The sequence below is a fragment of the Sciurus carolinensis genome, chromosome 1 (genome assembly GCF_902686445.1).
Source record: "Sciurus carolinensis chromosome 1, mSciCar1.2, whole genome shotgun sequence".
Lineage (NCBI taxonomy): Eukaryota > Metazoa > Chordata > Mammalia > Rodentia > Sciuridae > Sciurus > Sciurus carolinensis.
This window is the reverse complement of record NC_062213.1, coordinates 136,373,577-136,389,892: the sequence shown is the minus strand read 5'-3', so window position 1 is coordinate 136,389,892 and position 16,316 is coordinate 136,373,577. Positions and strand designations below refer to the sequence as shown.

Sequence of the window (16,316 nt, the reverse complement as noted above, 5' to 3'; positions counted from 1 at the left end):
GCACATTCATTAAGCAAGTTTTATTTAAAGGTAGTAACACAAACTTCTCCTGGGAGAGAGAAGGGGGCCGTGGCTGATGTTCTGGTATCCCAATAAGTGAGCACACCCTGCATCTTTTGTAGATTAGGGTCTCCCTTGTTCTCTCTCCCCTTATCTTTCTCCTTGCTGCCTACTGACCAGGCCCAGGAGATGCCTGTGAGATGGCAAAAAAGGTGAGAAGCAGAAGGGCAGGGGGAAGGGCCAAATGAAGCAAATCAGGCCGATAGGGGTCCAAGGGGCATTAATTAGCAATTCCCTGTCTGCAACCTTTCTGGGAGGGGTAGTATAGGCAGGTAACTTTGGTGATCAAAAGGGCTCTGGATGGTTTCAGCACCAAAAAATAAAAAATAAAACAAAATAAAAAAATAAGGGCTCTGGAGACATTGACATTCCAATCTCACAGGGGTGGTGTCCAACTCAGATGGCCTCCATTCCTCCATTCAACCCAATTACCTATAATTTTGGTTTCATCAGGAAGTAGATTTAAGGTTTTCCCCCTTATTCTATTCTTACAGGATCAATATTTGCACAAGATCAATATATGCTGACTGATTCATAAATAAAGGTGCAGTTGTTATTTAATGATTCCAATGAATAGGATGGCAAAGATAACATCTCCTAGGGTGTTTCCTTAACACAACATCATGCTAAAAAAGGGAGGGAGATTGCTTTATTTTTCTAAGACTATGTTGTACATACCCTGTCTGCTCTCTGTTATCTAAGTTCAAATAAGCTTTAAGAGATTGCTGTCAGTACCACAGGGTGCTAGTGTTTCAAACAAAAGGTACCACAGTTGATTTGTAAACTTGATGTCATTTTAAGAGAGAAGTGTCTGACTGTAGCACTTATGATTCCTTGCCTTCATCTTACCCTTTCTTTCACCTGTTTGCTGGAAAATGAGAAGTATGTTGTGTCTGGAAGGAGGTTTTACTCTCTGATTGACTTCTTTTTCCAGGTAGTTGAATTTTGTAATGCAAGTACCCACAACCAAGAAGCTCCAAACCTACAGAACCAAATGTGCAGCCTCAGAAGTGCATGGGATGTGATTGCAGACTCCACTGACTTCAATCGCAGCTTTCCCTTGAAGGGTTCTGAGCTTCCACCTCCTCCCACTTTCACTCTTCTACATGCCAGTGACAAAGTGGTCTGTTTAGTGCTGGATGTGTCCAGCAAGATGGCAGAGGTAACATTCTGAACTAAAATGTTGTAAAGCTTCATTTTTTCTTATTAGTTTTCAACTCTTTATATTTTCAGGGGTAAGAATCAGTGTGGGGGAGTCCAAAAGGTTTGGAACAGTGAAAGGCATTTTCTTGAGGCTGAGAGGAATGAATTCAGAATGTGGACGCCAACAAAAAGGTTCAGACAAATAAATGCATAGATAATTCCTAGCCCTCATTTTTGCTACTAATTGTGACTATTCCCACCAAGATTCTTTTCTAAAACTCTTATGTGTAACAATTAACTCCTGTCTGGCCACATTCCACTCACTAGTGAACATCCCTGGAGGAGGCAATTGACCAAACTTGCAACAGGCATGAACACCTACTGTGTGTGTGTGTGTTTTCCAAGCCAGTGTGTACAATAGCTTATAGTTCAGTTGCCTGACAATCTAGTAGCCTCCTGGAAACACAGTCTGGAAGACTCTATCTCTTAGAGTGATTCAAGGCATAGTCACACAAGGCAGGTGTATTTTAAGTCCTGGCTCTTTTACTTACTGTTTGTGTAATGAAGAGTAAGAGGACCTCTCTGAAGCAAAATATTCTCGTCTGTAAAACAGATAATAACAACTGCTTTCATGAGAGTCAACTATTAAGTTTTTAGGAAACTTTAAAGACAGTTGTAACAGCTATTATTAAAAATTGAACTAGGGGTCCGGAGGTATAGCTCAGTGGTAGAGCACATGCTTAGCATGTGCGAGGCCCTAAATTCAATCCCTAGCATCACACACACACACACACACACACACACACACACACACACCAAAACACAAATTGAAACTATATAAACTTACAATTAAATTAATACATCAAAATATACTAAATCCTCAAAACTCATAATTTTCTTATTTTCTTCTACTATTTGTTATTTTTATCTATGCTCAGGATTGGCAAACTATTTCATGGGTCAAGTCTGACCCACTAATTATTTTTACATGGCTCTCACGAGCTAAGAGTAATTTTAGATTTAAATAGTTAAGAAAAAATGAAGAGAATAATGTTTTATGGCACATAAAAGTTACATGAAATTCAAATTTCAGTGTCTATAAATCAAGTTTGGAACACAGCAACTCATTTGTTATATATAACCTATGCCTTTTTATTGCTGCAATAGCAGAATTGAGTACTTGGAACAAAGAACTAATGGCCCACAAAGCCTAAATTATTTACCATCTGGCCCTTTACCAAAAAAAAAAAAAAAAAAAGCTCCTGATACCTGATCTATATCCATAAGGGTGAGCTCCTACACAATCTTCCCCCTCTCTACATTCAGTAATATCAGTTATGTAGGAATATTTGTCCCATAAAAATTGACAATTGCTACAAGTCAGAGCTCATTTTTCTTTAGCAAGAAAGTCAGTTATTAAATATTTACCAGCATATTACTATCCATTTTATTAGGTTTTGAGGGGGAATAAATGAATCAATTAATATAAAATTTGGGGCTCATAATCAATCACTGTTAGCTGTCATTTTTTATTATAGTACTTGTGGAGGAGAGACTTTCTCCTGTTTTTATTCCTAGGATCAACGGAGAATATTTCCCTCTGAAGTATTTAGGAACTCCACTTCTGCAATCAGCATGTGGATAATGTGGGCAAGTTGCCTGCCTGCAGTTGAACAGGGCATGATTTTCCCAAATATGGTCTCTGTGTAATTTATATTGACTATCTGCCCCTGTTGAGCAAGAATGAATGAAGAGAAAGGGAAAGATAATTGTATCTGAGAGAAGACCTAAAATAAGTAGAAGAGAAATAAGCACAAAGTAACAAACTCATGACAAAGAAAGTTTCCCCTCTCCCTTTTCCTGCCAGTGCTGTCATTGAACAGTTATGGCCATTATTCATCGAGTCCCCCCACAGTGCTGACCTGGGTCGGGGGCACAGAGATGTCAAGAATGGGGTATCTGCCTTGAAACATAATACAACATAAGACATGACACACACATGTGAATAAATACATGAGTGTGATAGGTCTCCCCTGAGGTGCCTGAGATGTGAGTTGCTGAGGAGCACCAACCAGACCACATCTGGTGCTGTGGAAGATACTGCTAGAAAAGGCTTCACTGATAGGGTGAATCTGGAGTTGAGTCTTGTAGGATAAGTGGGAGCTGGCTGTGGGATGAGATGAAGGAAGAAAAGGGAGGACATTCCTGGAAAGGAAAGTGTGTGCAGAAGCCAAGAGGCAACATTAGAAGAACTGGATCAGAGGAAGGGCATTGATTGGTCTGGCTATAATTAATATTGAATTGATAGGATCTGTTCAAGATCATGGGGTTGGTAAGAGGAGATGTAAAAGAGAGTTCCAGGTTTCTGGCTAATTGGGAACAGAGGTCAAGATTAGGAATGAAAGGTGTGTAGAGTTGGAGACATCTATGGGACATTAAGATATGTGTGGGACTAAAAAGTGTGACATGCAGGTCTGGATGTTAGAGGAGCTGTTTGGATTGAAGAAAAAGATCACCATCATCCCTGATCAACTGGTCATTGCAGCTCAGCTTGCTGCTTCTTTCTCTTTCCTCACAGCTTTCCAAACAAGTGACTCTTGTGAATTAATCAGTAGCATCACCTGCACAAACCTGGGCACTGATATCACTTTAAACTGTCATAAATATCTCAGTTGATCCTCACAGCAATTCTAATGTAATAATTAGGACAGATACTATTGTCCTCACATTACAGATGACCACCGTAAAAGAGGGTAGCAACATACAGATAGACATTGGGTCCTCTGACTCTTACTCCTCTCCACCACAGGGTCTCTTTTCAATGTTGTCTCTTAACTAGACTGAATTTTAAAAGAAGCCGTTACAAACCTAGACTCAATTGGTTCTGAGTTGGAGAGAAATAGTGAAGATATGTGTTCTTCATTATAAAGAGCTTGTTCCAAACCATCCCTGTTTCCCCAAAAACATGCATTTTTGAGTCTACAATTAATAGAACAATATTCTAGTATTATGTCACTCTTTAAAACTCAAAGAATTATAATGCACCATTTCTAAAGAATTAGTAGACATTTGCTAATTTAATTACTTACCCATAGTTTTGTCTACAAATCAGACAATGTTACCTATTTTTTTTTTCTTTTTCTTTTTGGGACATAGGCTGACAGACTCCTTCGACTGCAACAAGCAGCTGAATTTTACTTGATGCAGGTTGTTGAAATTCATTCTTTTGTGGGCATTGTCAGTTTCGATGGTAAAGGAGAGATCCGAGCCCAGCTACAACAAATTAACAGTGATGATGACCGAAAGCTGCTGGTTTCACGTCTGCCTACCACTGTGTCAGCTGAAGCAGAAACCAGCATCTGCTCAGGGCTTAAGAAAGGATTTGAGGTACAGTAGAGTATCCAAAGCTTCATCACCATCATTATTTTTTCCTCCATTTTGTTTTTAATGTTCCTTCTGATTAGGGGTAATCTATTACCATGTGGTTACTGCAGCCTCAGTTATTAGAGAGCAAAGATGGATTATCCTTAAAATCCAGGACTACGTCTTGTTCACCATTGTGCCTTACAAAGCATGTAATGGTTGCTTGGTAAATGCTTATTGAAGGAATGAACAAATAAATGAATACAATGGACAAGAATGAGAGACTTAATATCCGAACAATTTTTAAACTGTTCCTATTTATTCTGAGTCTATCCTAACTGTAGCCAGAGTAACCCCGGTTTTTCTAGTCAAAATGAGTATGTGTCTGACATTCATGAATGTCAGAGTCTCTCTAAACAAGCATCTGAGCTGCAGCCTGTGTCAAGCATCTGGTAGCAAGCAAGACCTCAGGATGCCTATAGCCAAGTTGTGTCTCCACCTAGACTGTCCACTGGAGTTTCCTGGTTAAAAAGTACTTAGAGGCTAGGGTAGTTCAGTACTAGAACACTTGCTTTGTATGTCTGAAGCTTTGGATTCAATTCCCAACACCAAAACCACCACCAACAACTAATGCCTTTGTGTCACCCCCAGAGATTCTGATTTCATTGATCTGGCCATGATCTGGTCATTAAAATTTTTTAAATCTCCTTGTCTAATTCTCATATGTAGCCAAGGTTGAGAAACACTGCTCTAAGCATCTTAATTGTCACTTGCGGGTCTCAGAGGCAAGCTCTCATACAGTAACGAACCCCATATCCTCTACGGGGGACGCTGTTCTTAGCTATGGACACATCATGGTATTGGAACAGAAGTCCCCGCCCACAATCAATGTGGCAGTGGCACATGGGGTGATGAGTGCTATGATTGGGTGAGGTGAGGACCGAGTGGGGATGGCACAGAGTGTGAGGATTCAAGGAGGACCTCCAAGACGCCTGTGTCCCACTCTTAAGTAATTTAGAATGAGAGTGAATGCTCCTGCTCAATAAGACAGTTTGAACTATATTTCCTTTGAAATGACTGATACTCTATGTTCAGGTGGTTGAAAAACTGAATGGCAAAGCTTATGGCTCTGTGATCATATTAGTGACCAGTGGAGGTGACGAGCACATTGGCAACTGCTTGCTCACTGTGTTCAGCAGCGGGTCAACCGTCCACTCCATTGCCCTGGGCTCATCTGCGGTGGGAAAACTGGAGGAATTATCACATCTTACCGGTAATAAATGTCTAAAAACTTATCTGCTAGAGCATGTCCTTTAAACTCAAATATTCAAAACATAACCATGAAACTCACTTAATTGAAAAAAATGAAAATATTTTCTTAAAAGCACACAACAAATCGTTGCCAAAATTTTGCTGATTTCTTTATATTTTCCCTAGAATGTCCAAATTAAATGCATTCAATAAAAGTATATTCATATAATTTCTTTGTTAAACCAGACTAAGGATGTATAATCATGGAGCTAAAAAACATGTTTAAAACTAACTGCACTAATGTCCATAATAGGGACAGGTACAGTATTGTGAGATACATATCCTTTTTTATTTTGGATGAAGTACAGATAAATTTATCTCATATTCCTTATATTTGGTAAAAAATGAGTATGCTGATTTGACCACTGAAAGTTAGGATTTATTGAATTATTTTTAAAAGTGATGTTTCAGAACATAAATGTAAATATGTAGCAATATAAATAGATAGCAATTACCCTAAGTTATCTAGGAATTGCAATGATTCCAAGACTATTCAATAAGTACTTGTTTAATTCTGACATAATGGGCAGAATTCTAGGCCTGGACAATACATCTGTGAACAGAGCAGAAAAAAACTGAACCACCCTTTGACCCACCTATCCCACTCCTTGGTCTATACCCCAAAGACTTAAAATCTGCATACTACAGCCACATCAATGTTTATAGCAGCTCAATTCACAATAACTAAGCTATGGAACCAACCTAGATGTCCTTCAATAGATGAATGGATGACACTGTGATATATATACACAATGGAATATCACTCAGCCTTAAAGGAGAATAAAATTATGGCATTTGCAGGTAAATGAATAGAGCTGGAGAATATCATGCTAAACAAAATAAGCCATTCCAAAAAACCAAAGGCTAAATGTTTTCTCTGATATGTGAATGCTGATCCATAATGGCGGGGGGAAGGGATAAATGGGAGAACTTTGGACTGGGTAGAGGGGAGTGGGAGGATGGAAGCGGGCAGAGGAGTGGGAAGGATGGTGGAATGAGATTGACATTATTACTCTAGGTCCTCATACCATCACATGAATGGTATGACTGTACAACCAGAGAAGAAATCAATAGTTGTGCTCCATTCATGTACAATGAATTTAAATGCATTCTGCTGTCATGTATAACTAAATAGAGCAAAAAAAAAAAAAAAAAAAACAAAACAAAACTACCAGATAAGGTCACTTACCATGCAGCTATACAAGACATCACACAGGGAGTCAAGCTCAGCTCCTACCTGAAACTAACACTCTAATACAAAGAAAGTTTGTTGGGAAAGGTCTAATATTTTTTGTTATTTTATTTTATCTATTTTTATAGTTAATTTCCCAATCTCTATTTCAGGAGGTTTCAAATTCTATGTTCCGGATAAATCAAACTCTAATAGTATGATTGATGCTTTCAGTAGAATTTCCTCTGGAACTGGAGACATTTTTCAGCAGAGTATGCAGGTGAATATGGTATTGATTTTTCAGAGGAGCATTTCCTCCATGTTGCATTTATTGATGAAGGGGGAGGGGAGCAAGGGAAATAGATGAATTGTGCTAATTATTCCATTCACCTCATTACAGTATGTAACCATTTGTGTGTAGAAGGCTTTTACTGAGCTCCTTGGTGTCACAAGAGCCAGGTGATGCCTGTACTTCTCTAGGAGCCATTTTCTATAATTACTACTTCTGTTTTTCTAAGTGTGTGAGAGTTACTTCTTTGTGGCAAGTAGAGGTGGGGGTGGGGTGAGGGCAAGGTCCCAGAAGAAAAATAAGAAACTATTTAGTTTCAGTTCCATGATAACTTCCCACCAACCAGATGGCATTTTACTTTTGCTTTTTTGCTAATTAAGCCATTTTCAAAAGGATCAAATTTTTTCTAATTATTTTAAAGATATTCTGTACATAACTGACTAATGTTTTGAACAGAATTTCATCTTCAGTTTCCTTACAGATGGTGAGTGAATCTCCCAAGTTAATGACTTGATGTAAACAATGAACTCAGTACATTGTTAGGAAATATTTAACATGAAGGTGATATGTATACAGTAAAGGCAATAACCACTTTGTTAGAAGTAAAAAAAAAAAAAATGGCCCAAGACATATCATAATGAAGCTCTCTAAGGTTAAAGATAAACAGATGATTCACAAGGTAGCAAGAGAAAAACAATTTACACATAAGGTGTCTCACTTTGTCTGACAGTAGACTTCTTAGCAGAAACCTTATAGGCCAAGAGAGTAACATGAGATGGCACGATATTAAAGGTAAAAACTTCAAACCAAAATCCTCTACCCAGCTTTAGAAATGAAGTTGCAAGATAAAGACATTCCCAAGAAATAGCTAAAAGGATATATGTCTATCAGAGTTGTCATAGGAAATGCTAACGGGAGTTCTTCAAACTAGGAGCTAGAGATATTCCTGAGTAAGAGGAAAACATCAGAAGGTATAAAATTCACTGGTCATATGACTATACAGATGAATTTAGAATCCTCTAATATTGTAAACATGGGACACAAACCATTCCTATCTGTATTATGAAGGCTGAAATATAAAACATTTAATAATAGGTACATTAAGATAAGAGATAGGCAATATAGAAATATGTAAAATGAGATATCAAATACAAATTGTGGAATGGAATGGAGTATAAGTGTAGAGTTTCATTAATCTGGTTTTTTTGTTTATTTTCTTGTCTTTATAACCATGTTATTTTGCTATCATTTCATAATAGCTTATTATCAAAAGATATATTTTGTAAGCCTCATGGTAATTACAAAGCAAAAATCTTTAACAGACATACCAAAAGTAATAAATGAGGAATCAGAACACACTAGTAGAGAAAACCACTCAACCTCAAAAGAAGACTACAAGAGAGAGAGAGAGAAAAAAAAGAAAAATAGAAAACAAGTTACAAAATGGGGTAGTAAGATTTTACCGATCAATTACATTGATGTAAAAGGATTAAATTATCCAACTACAGGGCATAGGGTGATTAAATAGATTTTTTTAAGAAGACCCAGTTATATGTTGCTTATAGGAAACTCATTTCACCTCTTAGGAAACAGACAGAATAAGCTATCCTATGCAAACTGAATCCAAAAGAAAGCAGGAGTATCCATACTTACATCACATAAGAGAGATTTTTAAACAAAAGTGATAAAAATAGATAAGCAATATCATTATATAATGATAAAAGGGTCAACTCAGCAAGAGGAAATAACAATCCTTAATATGTTCACACCTAATATCAGAGCACCCAAATACATGAAGCAAATATGAAGAGACCCAAAATGAGAGATAGACTCCAATACAAGACTAGAAGGGAATTTAATACCCTACTTTCATCAATCCAAACAGAAGATCAACAAGGAAACAGAGTTAAACTTCACCCTAATCAAATAAGCCTAACTGCTGAATGCACATTCTTCTCAATAGCACATGGCATAACCAAGATATGATAGGCCACAGTGGAATAGAATAGCCAGTCCAGAAGTAAATGCACACATCTATAGCCAACTGATTTTCCACAAAGGCACTAAAAACACTCATTGGAGAAAAGGCAATCTTTTCAATAAATGGTGCAGGGAAACTTGGATATCCACATGCACAAATGAAACTAGACCTCTATCTCTTGCCAGTTACTAAAATCAACTCAAAATGTATTAAAAGCTTGAATGCAAAACTTTTTTTGCCAATTTTACTTATTTATTTTCCACACTTTTTATTGGTTGTGCAAAATGATGAAATTTGTTATTTCATATTCATATCGCACACAATATAACAATAAAATTTGGCCAATATCCTCCCCAGCATTATGAAACTACTAGAAGGAAGCATAGGCTAAATAATTCAGGACTTTGGAATGGCAAGCAGTTTTTGGACAAGATCCCCAAACCACAGGAAACAAAAGCAAAAAATAGACAAATGGGATTACATTAAACTAAAAAGCTTCTGTTCAGCAAAGGAAAAAAATCAACAGAATAAAGAGACAGCTAGTGAATGGAAGAAAATATTTGTAATATATATTTTTGACAAGAGGTTGATATCCAGAATATATTAGGAACTTCAAAAACTCAATAGAGAAATAAAAACTAGTAATCCAATTAAAATGGGCAATTGACTTAAATAGACAATTCTCAAAATAAGACAGGTACATAAAAAGGTGCTCAATATCACTAATCATCAGGGAGCTGAAAACCAAAACCACAGTGAGATATCACCTCATGTGTTATTATCAAAAAGAAGATAACATATTTTGGCAAGGATCTGGAAAAAGAGAAACTTAGCACAGGGTTGATGAGAACGTAAATTAGTATAACTATTATGCAGACAGCTTGGAAGTGCTTCAAAAAATTGAAAATAGAACTACCATATGATCCAGTAATCCCACCACTGGGCACATATCCAAAGGAAATGAAATAGGGATGTCAGATAGATTACTGGCACTCCCATTTTTTTGCAGTACTATTCACAAAAGTAAAAAAATGGAAACAACCTAAGCATTCATCAAGTGAAGAACAGTCAAAGAAAATGTGGTACATGTATACAATGGAACACTATTTAGCCATAAAAAGAATAAAATCCAGTTATTTGCATCAACATGGATGGAACTGGGGATCATGATAGCAAATGACATAAGCAGGCACAGAAAGATAAGTGCCACATGATCTCACTCATAGGTGGAACATAAAAAAGCTGATCTCATAGAAGTTGAGGGTGTAGAGAGGTTGTAGAGAGTAGGAGAGAGGGAGAAGTAAGTTTCAGTTAGGAGTAAGAAGTTCTGCTGTACTACTGCAGGTAGGGTAACTATAGATAATGATAATGTGCAGTATATTTCAAACAACTAAAAGAAAGGATTTTGAAAGTTTTCACCATAAAGAAATGATAAATTAGGAGATAAAATGTTTCACCTGAGTTAAACATTACACAGTATATACCTATATCAAAACAACATATGGCGCTCCATTAATAAGTATAATTTTTATGTTTATCAGTTAAAAATAAATTTAAATTAAAAAGATAAAGTAAAACTGTGAATTATAAATGACAATATATGTTATAGACCACAAAGAGTTCTCTTGCTAATTCTCCAAAATCTTTATACCCTATTAATTTCCTCTTTAACATGTTATAAAATCAAATGTCAAAAAAACATGAAAAAAAACCATGAAAAACAAAGTTACTATAAAATATTCTTCACATGGTCTCAAATTAGCCTTGACATTCCCAACATTGACTGCTGCTCCCTATTTTTCACACATCATTAGACCCTCTAGGACAGGAGTCACCCCTAAAAACCCTTCAGCAGCCCACGGCCCAGCAGAGAGTGCAGCACACAAACACTTGTGAAATTGACTAGAACAAACAATCCACAATACCTTTGCTGTCATCCACCAATATGATTTTTCTAGGTTTGAGCAATTTTACAGTGTTCCTAATTTTTTAATAAATGTAATTAAAAAATTATTTACAGAGTTGTATCCATTGTGAATACCCAGTGAGTAGATGCAGGAACTTTAGTGTTAACCCACATGGGTTTTATCCTATTCCATGTTTTTGCTGTGTGACACTGGGCAAATTACTTCTCTTGGCCTCAATCTTCTCATCTGTAAAATGTGAACAGCATTGTCTCATAAGGTTTTCATAAAGAACAGATGATATAATGTAAGTGAAGTGTTTAGTACAGTGCCAGGCACATGTATGCACTGTACATGTTATACACATTTGAACACGTACAGATGCACACACTCATATGTAGATAGTTTATTCAAATGGCTTATGATTGTGTTTAAATGTACCAAAACTCAATTTTTTTCATATTTAAATCCATAAAAATATCTGGATGTATATTTAAAAATTAAAACAATTTAAGTACATTCCCAAAATTTTTAAAAGTTTGTTATTATAATTGCTGATCTGAGGCCAATGTTGATTCTGATGAGAGATAATATGAGAACAGCTAAATCATTCTTGATAAAGAATAATGAAGTGATCCTTGGATTAACTACAACAAAATATTTTAGAATCACTTATATAATATTTTGCTCTGGCAAGGTATTTTTATATGAAAATTTATATGTCAAAATTAAATGTTTTATTCTAGCAAATTTATTTTTGTTTGTCAAAAAAAATAAAAAGGGGGAAATGATCATATATATATATACTAGAAACTTTCACATATATATTCTTTTTAACAGCTTGAAAGTATGGGTGAAAATGTTAGACCTTACCATCAATTGAAAAACACTGTGACTATGGATAACAGCATGGGCAATGACACTATCTTCCTAGTCATGTGGCAGACCAGTGGTCCCCCTGAGATTGTATTACTTGATCCTACTGGAAGAAAGTACTCCACAATTAATTTTATCACCAATCGAACTTTTCGGACAGCTAGGCTTTTGATCCCAGGAACTGCCAAGGTAGGTGTTATGAGGTTGTTTATAATAACAACATTTAGCCAATTGACTTTCAATTGAATCACATTATTAAATGACGTCCATAAAGGATATTTTGTTCTAATAAATCAAAACTTGGAATTTATGAAAATTCTTTGTGAAAGTTAAAAATTTAAGAGGAGCAACTAAAGTTTAGAACTTTAAATAGTGCATAAAAGCTTCTAACTTCAACAACAGAAATTAATATTTCTACTAGAAGTACAAATAATTTTTTTCTAGTTTTCATCCTTCTTTATGAACCCACATGGACACACTTTTCTATATGCTTAGGAAAAATTCTCTACCTAGAACTTATAACATGAACAATGCAATACACATGTTTTTGAGCACTTACCATGTGCTGGGTTTTGTAGGTGCTTTACAATAAGATCCCGCGATAGGAGTAAGTACCCGGTACTATCAGAGCATACAGAAGGGTGGGAAGGAGAAATTCTTCCTGGAAGTGAGGACTTTAAAATGGATAAAATATGGGAAATAAAGAGGCCACAGAAAGGTTCAGAGAAAACATTGCTGTTCACAGAACTGCAAGTAGTTCAATATGGATGAACTTACACACTTATGTAGAGTAACACATACACTGGGAATGCAGGTGAAGGGAGGAGATGGGGAATGACGAGTCAGGTCAGCAAGGGCTTTGCAGGGCAGTAAAGGGAAGAGGGGCTCAAATCCTGGTGATGAAGGGGAACCACTGAAAGTCCTAAGCAGGGCAGGGGATTGATTAGATCGGCTCTTGTACTGCCTGAACTCCGTGCCTTATCACACACAATATCCTTGTCCCCGTTGCTGTTGGCGGCCTCTCAACTGGCCTTGACTCTAACTGGCATCCCTCCAATTCATTCTTCACCTCTATCAGAGTGATCCTCCTGAAGTGCAAATCTGATCAACCTGTCTTGACCCTCCTGCCAAATACTTTATGCTCTGATCCTACTGAACTTTTCTGCAGTTCCTTGTATTCTTTTCACATCTGAGCACAAGGGTTGATGCTATTCTTTTTTCTTGCTCCATTTGCCTGACCCCTTAGTCTGGATTAGGTGCCCTGTGACGAAACACCAAAGAGATCTTTTTGATGTGGAGATTCCTGCCATTCATCTGTTACTAATGTTATGATTCCAAAACAAGAACAGATAGATAGGTGATCTCAATGCTTAAATCAGACTTCACTAGAAAATGGCAGAGCACATGAATTCCAACAAAGAAGGCCGTACAGGTGATGGCATCTTAACTCCCCACCCTCAAGGTCTTAGATGTATGATTTAAAATTAAGTGTTCATTTTTCTCCCTCACACTTTATAAAACAAAAACCCTTTGTTTGCAGCCTGGGCACTGGACATACACCCTGAACAATACACACCATTCTCCTCAGGCCCTGAAAGTGACAGTGGCCTCCCGCGCCTCTAGCTCTGCTGTGCCCCCAGCCACTGTGGAAGCCTTTGTGGAAAGAGACAGCACCTATTTTCCTCATCCCATGATAATTTATGCAAGTGTAAAAAAAGGGTTTTATCCCATTCTTAATGCCACTGTCACAGCGACGATTGAGCCAGAGATCGGAGATCCTGTCATGCTGAAACTTTCTGATGATGGAGCAGGTAATCAGGAATGTCATGGTGCTTTACAGGTCACAAGAGTTGCCGTGTATGGTGAAGTTGCATTGATACAAGCTTATCTTTAAATTTCTTTAAGTCAAGTGTTTTTCTTTCTCAATCTTCTCAAATTCTCGTAGAATCACTGATAAACTGAATAGCTGCAGGCTAACCTGAGAAAGCAGTCCCTGTGAGGCTCTTCAGAGTGACCGTGTCTTGATTGCCAAAAGATGGGAGGAAGCCACTGAACCCCTTGGTCTTGGCTTCCATATGGCCAGTGACACCAGTCGCTCTTGCTTCATGAGATCATGCATGAACAGAATTGTTCATCCTTATGACATGTCCGTGTTTCTCTCAGAGTAACCAGCTTTACTCATTTACTGCAATAATCAGGCCGGTGGGCCTGGGAGATAGCTCAGTCGGTAGAGTGCTTGCCTCGCAAGCACTAAGGCCTTGGGTTCGATCCCCACTACAGCAAAAATAAATAAATAAATAGACCAGACAGCTAAAATAGAAAATGAAAACTCAAGAAGGGATGTGTAGTGACACTTAAGCCATATTTTCCCTTTGGACCCAGTTGTGAAGAAAATCTTGGAAATTGAACTGCGACTCATGAGATGGCTCTAGACTATTCTTTGGCCAGGTAGTTGGGTGGATGAGAGGACACAGCACATCTCTGGCAGAGCCAGAGGCAGTGCCTTTGATGTGTATGACTTGGTCCCAAGAAGACCATGCCAGCAGGTTAGTGGAATCAAAATAGAGATTTCCCCACCACTGGGAATACAAAGTAAAACAAGCAAATGCTAATTGAAAGCTCTTGTTCTGCATAAATGGAATTCAGAGCCCATTATTATACAATATGGACAACAGAGCATCCAACCAGGCAAACAGCAGCATTTGGACTCTTTCTGACTAAATTTTAACACTCTTTTGTTGTTCCTCATTTCCTGTTCCCCATTCTGTTCTTTTCCTAAACTGAATTCTCAGAATGATAATAGACCTTACAGTCTACATTGGTATTCCCAAATATTTAATCTGCTAATAAAATTACATGCCTTTGCTCTGTTATTTTAAAGTTAATTTTTTTTCAAGACTTGTGGTTTGGCAGTCCTTTAGTAGAGCAGCTTACCATTGCAATCATGTATGACATTTATGAACAAAGTTCATTCAGAGGACTGTAGTTCAATTTCATCTCAGAGGGATACCAGAGAAGTTTTCTTGTTTGCCTATTGGAATGGAGACAAATGAACATCTCGTGTTCTGATTGCTTATGCATGGCCTGAGTTTTCATTTTGTTGTGTATAGTCCAAATATGCACTTTACAGAATATTTCTTCTTTGCTCCAGCCTGTAAACTGGCCTGGAGAACAGATCCTGTTCTCTTAGGGGAAATTACCTGATTCAGTTCAATAGGCTTTTATATTTATTTCTTCAATCATTTGTTTGAAAAATACTGCTTAGATCATCAAAGAGTAAATTTAGTCTGCATCCCAACACTCAACACACATGTGCATAGTTGTCTAATACTTTCTGTAATAGAAGCAGTATTTATCTGAGAAGCAAAATTAATGAACAATAATAAAATTGTACTCACAAAATGCTTTATAATTTACAGTGTACTTTCTCATACATACTCTCAGGTAACTATCCTGACAACCCTGTATGATAAGTTATCCCCATTTTATAGATAATAAAAGTGAGATATTAAGCTTCAAAGTTACTAAGTGGCAGATCTACACCATAAAGCCAGCCTTCTTAACTCCAATGTTCTTTCCCCTTTTCTTTCTACCCCAGTGATTAAAAGGTGGCAGTGGTGAATTTGTGATGGAGAGATTTTCCTTTGAATTTCTTAACAATGATAAGCCATCTTATTAGTCATTAAATCACTAATAATTTTATTTATTTCCAATAGAAAAAAATTTCTAAATCTACCCTTGATAGTAAGATGTTTAGCACTTCTTTTACTTAAATATACTATACTTTTTTTCCTGTTAAGGAGCCTACCTCTGCAATGGGGAAGAGGAAGATTCTACAGCACTTTATTAATGGTATAGTGCTGGTATTCAGGGCCAGGAGTGTGGTGTGAGAACTGAATTGACCTCTAGCGTTGGACAAGCTGCTTGCCCAATAAGGCCACCTGCACTTGAATGATGAATGTGACTCGTACTTGGGCTAAGCTGGTGGTCCCCCTGCCACTCTAGGGTCTAGGTATTCCTGCCATTCAGTCATGGACTTGACTCTGAATTAAACTGCTCTCTGAGGATCAGTGCAAAAGGAAGGGAGCCTAGCACTGGCAAAGCTTTCACCATGCCCGGTGGAGCATGGCACTGTGGACAGAACCAAAGCTGCCAAACGCCAGGTCATCGATCCCCTTAGAATCTAGAACAGTTCCATGTACTCTCTAATAAGGAAAT

General features: G+C 37.3%; 1 protein-coding gene across 1 annotated transcript in view; it reads left to right on the top strand.

The window, feature by feature from the left end:
* The window catches only part of Clca2 (chloride channel accessory 2), a 38,243-nt gene that overhangs the window by 11,603 nt on the left and 10,324 nt on the right, over positions 1 to 16,316 (top strand). Inside the window, exons 6-11 of the mRNA XM_047528200.1 lie at positions 995 to 1,222; positions 4,360 to 4,590; positions 5,662 to 5,839; positions 7,222 to 7,328; positions 12,063 to 12,287; positions 13,639 to 13,909. Of these exons, the coding sequence (XP_047384156.1) occupies positions 995 to 1,222; positions 4,360 to 4,590; positions 5,662 to 5,839; positions 7,222 to 7,328; positions 12,063 to 12,287; positions 13,639 to 13,909 (1,240 nt within the window). The remainder of the gene's footprint in view (positions 1 to 994; positions 1,223 to 4,359; positions 4,591 to 5,661; positions 5,840 to 7,221; positions 7,329 to 12,062; positions 12,288 to 13,638; positions 13,910 to 16,316) is intronic.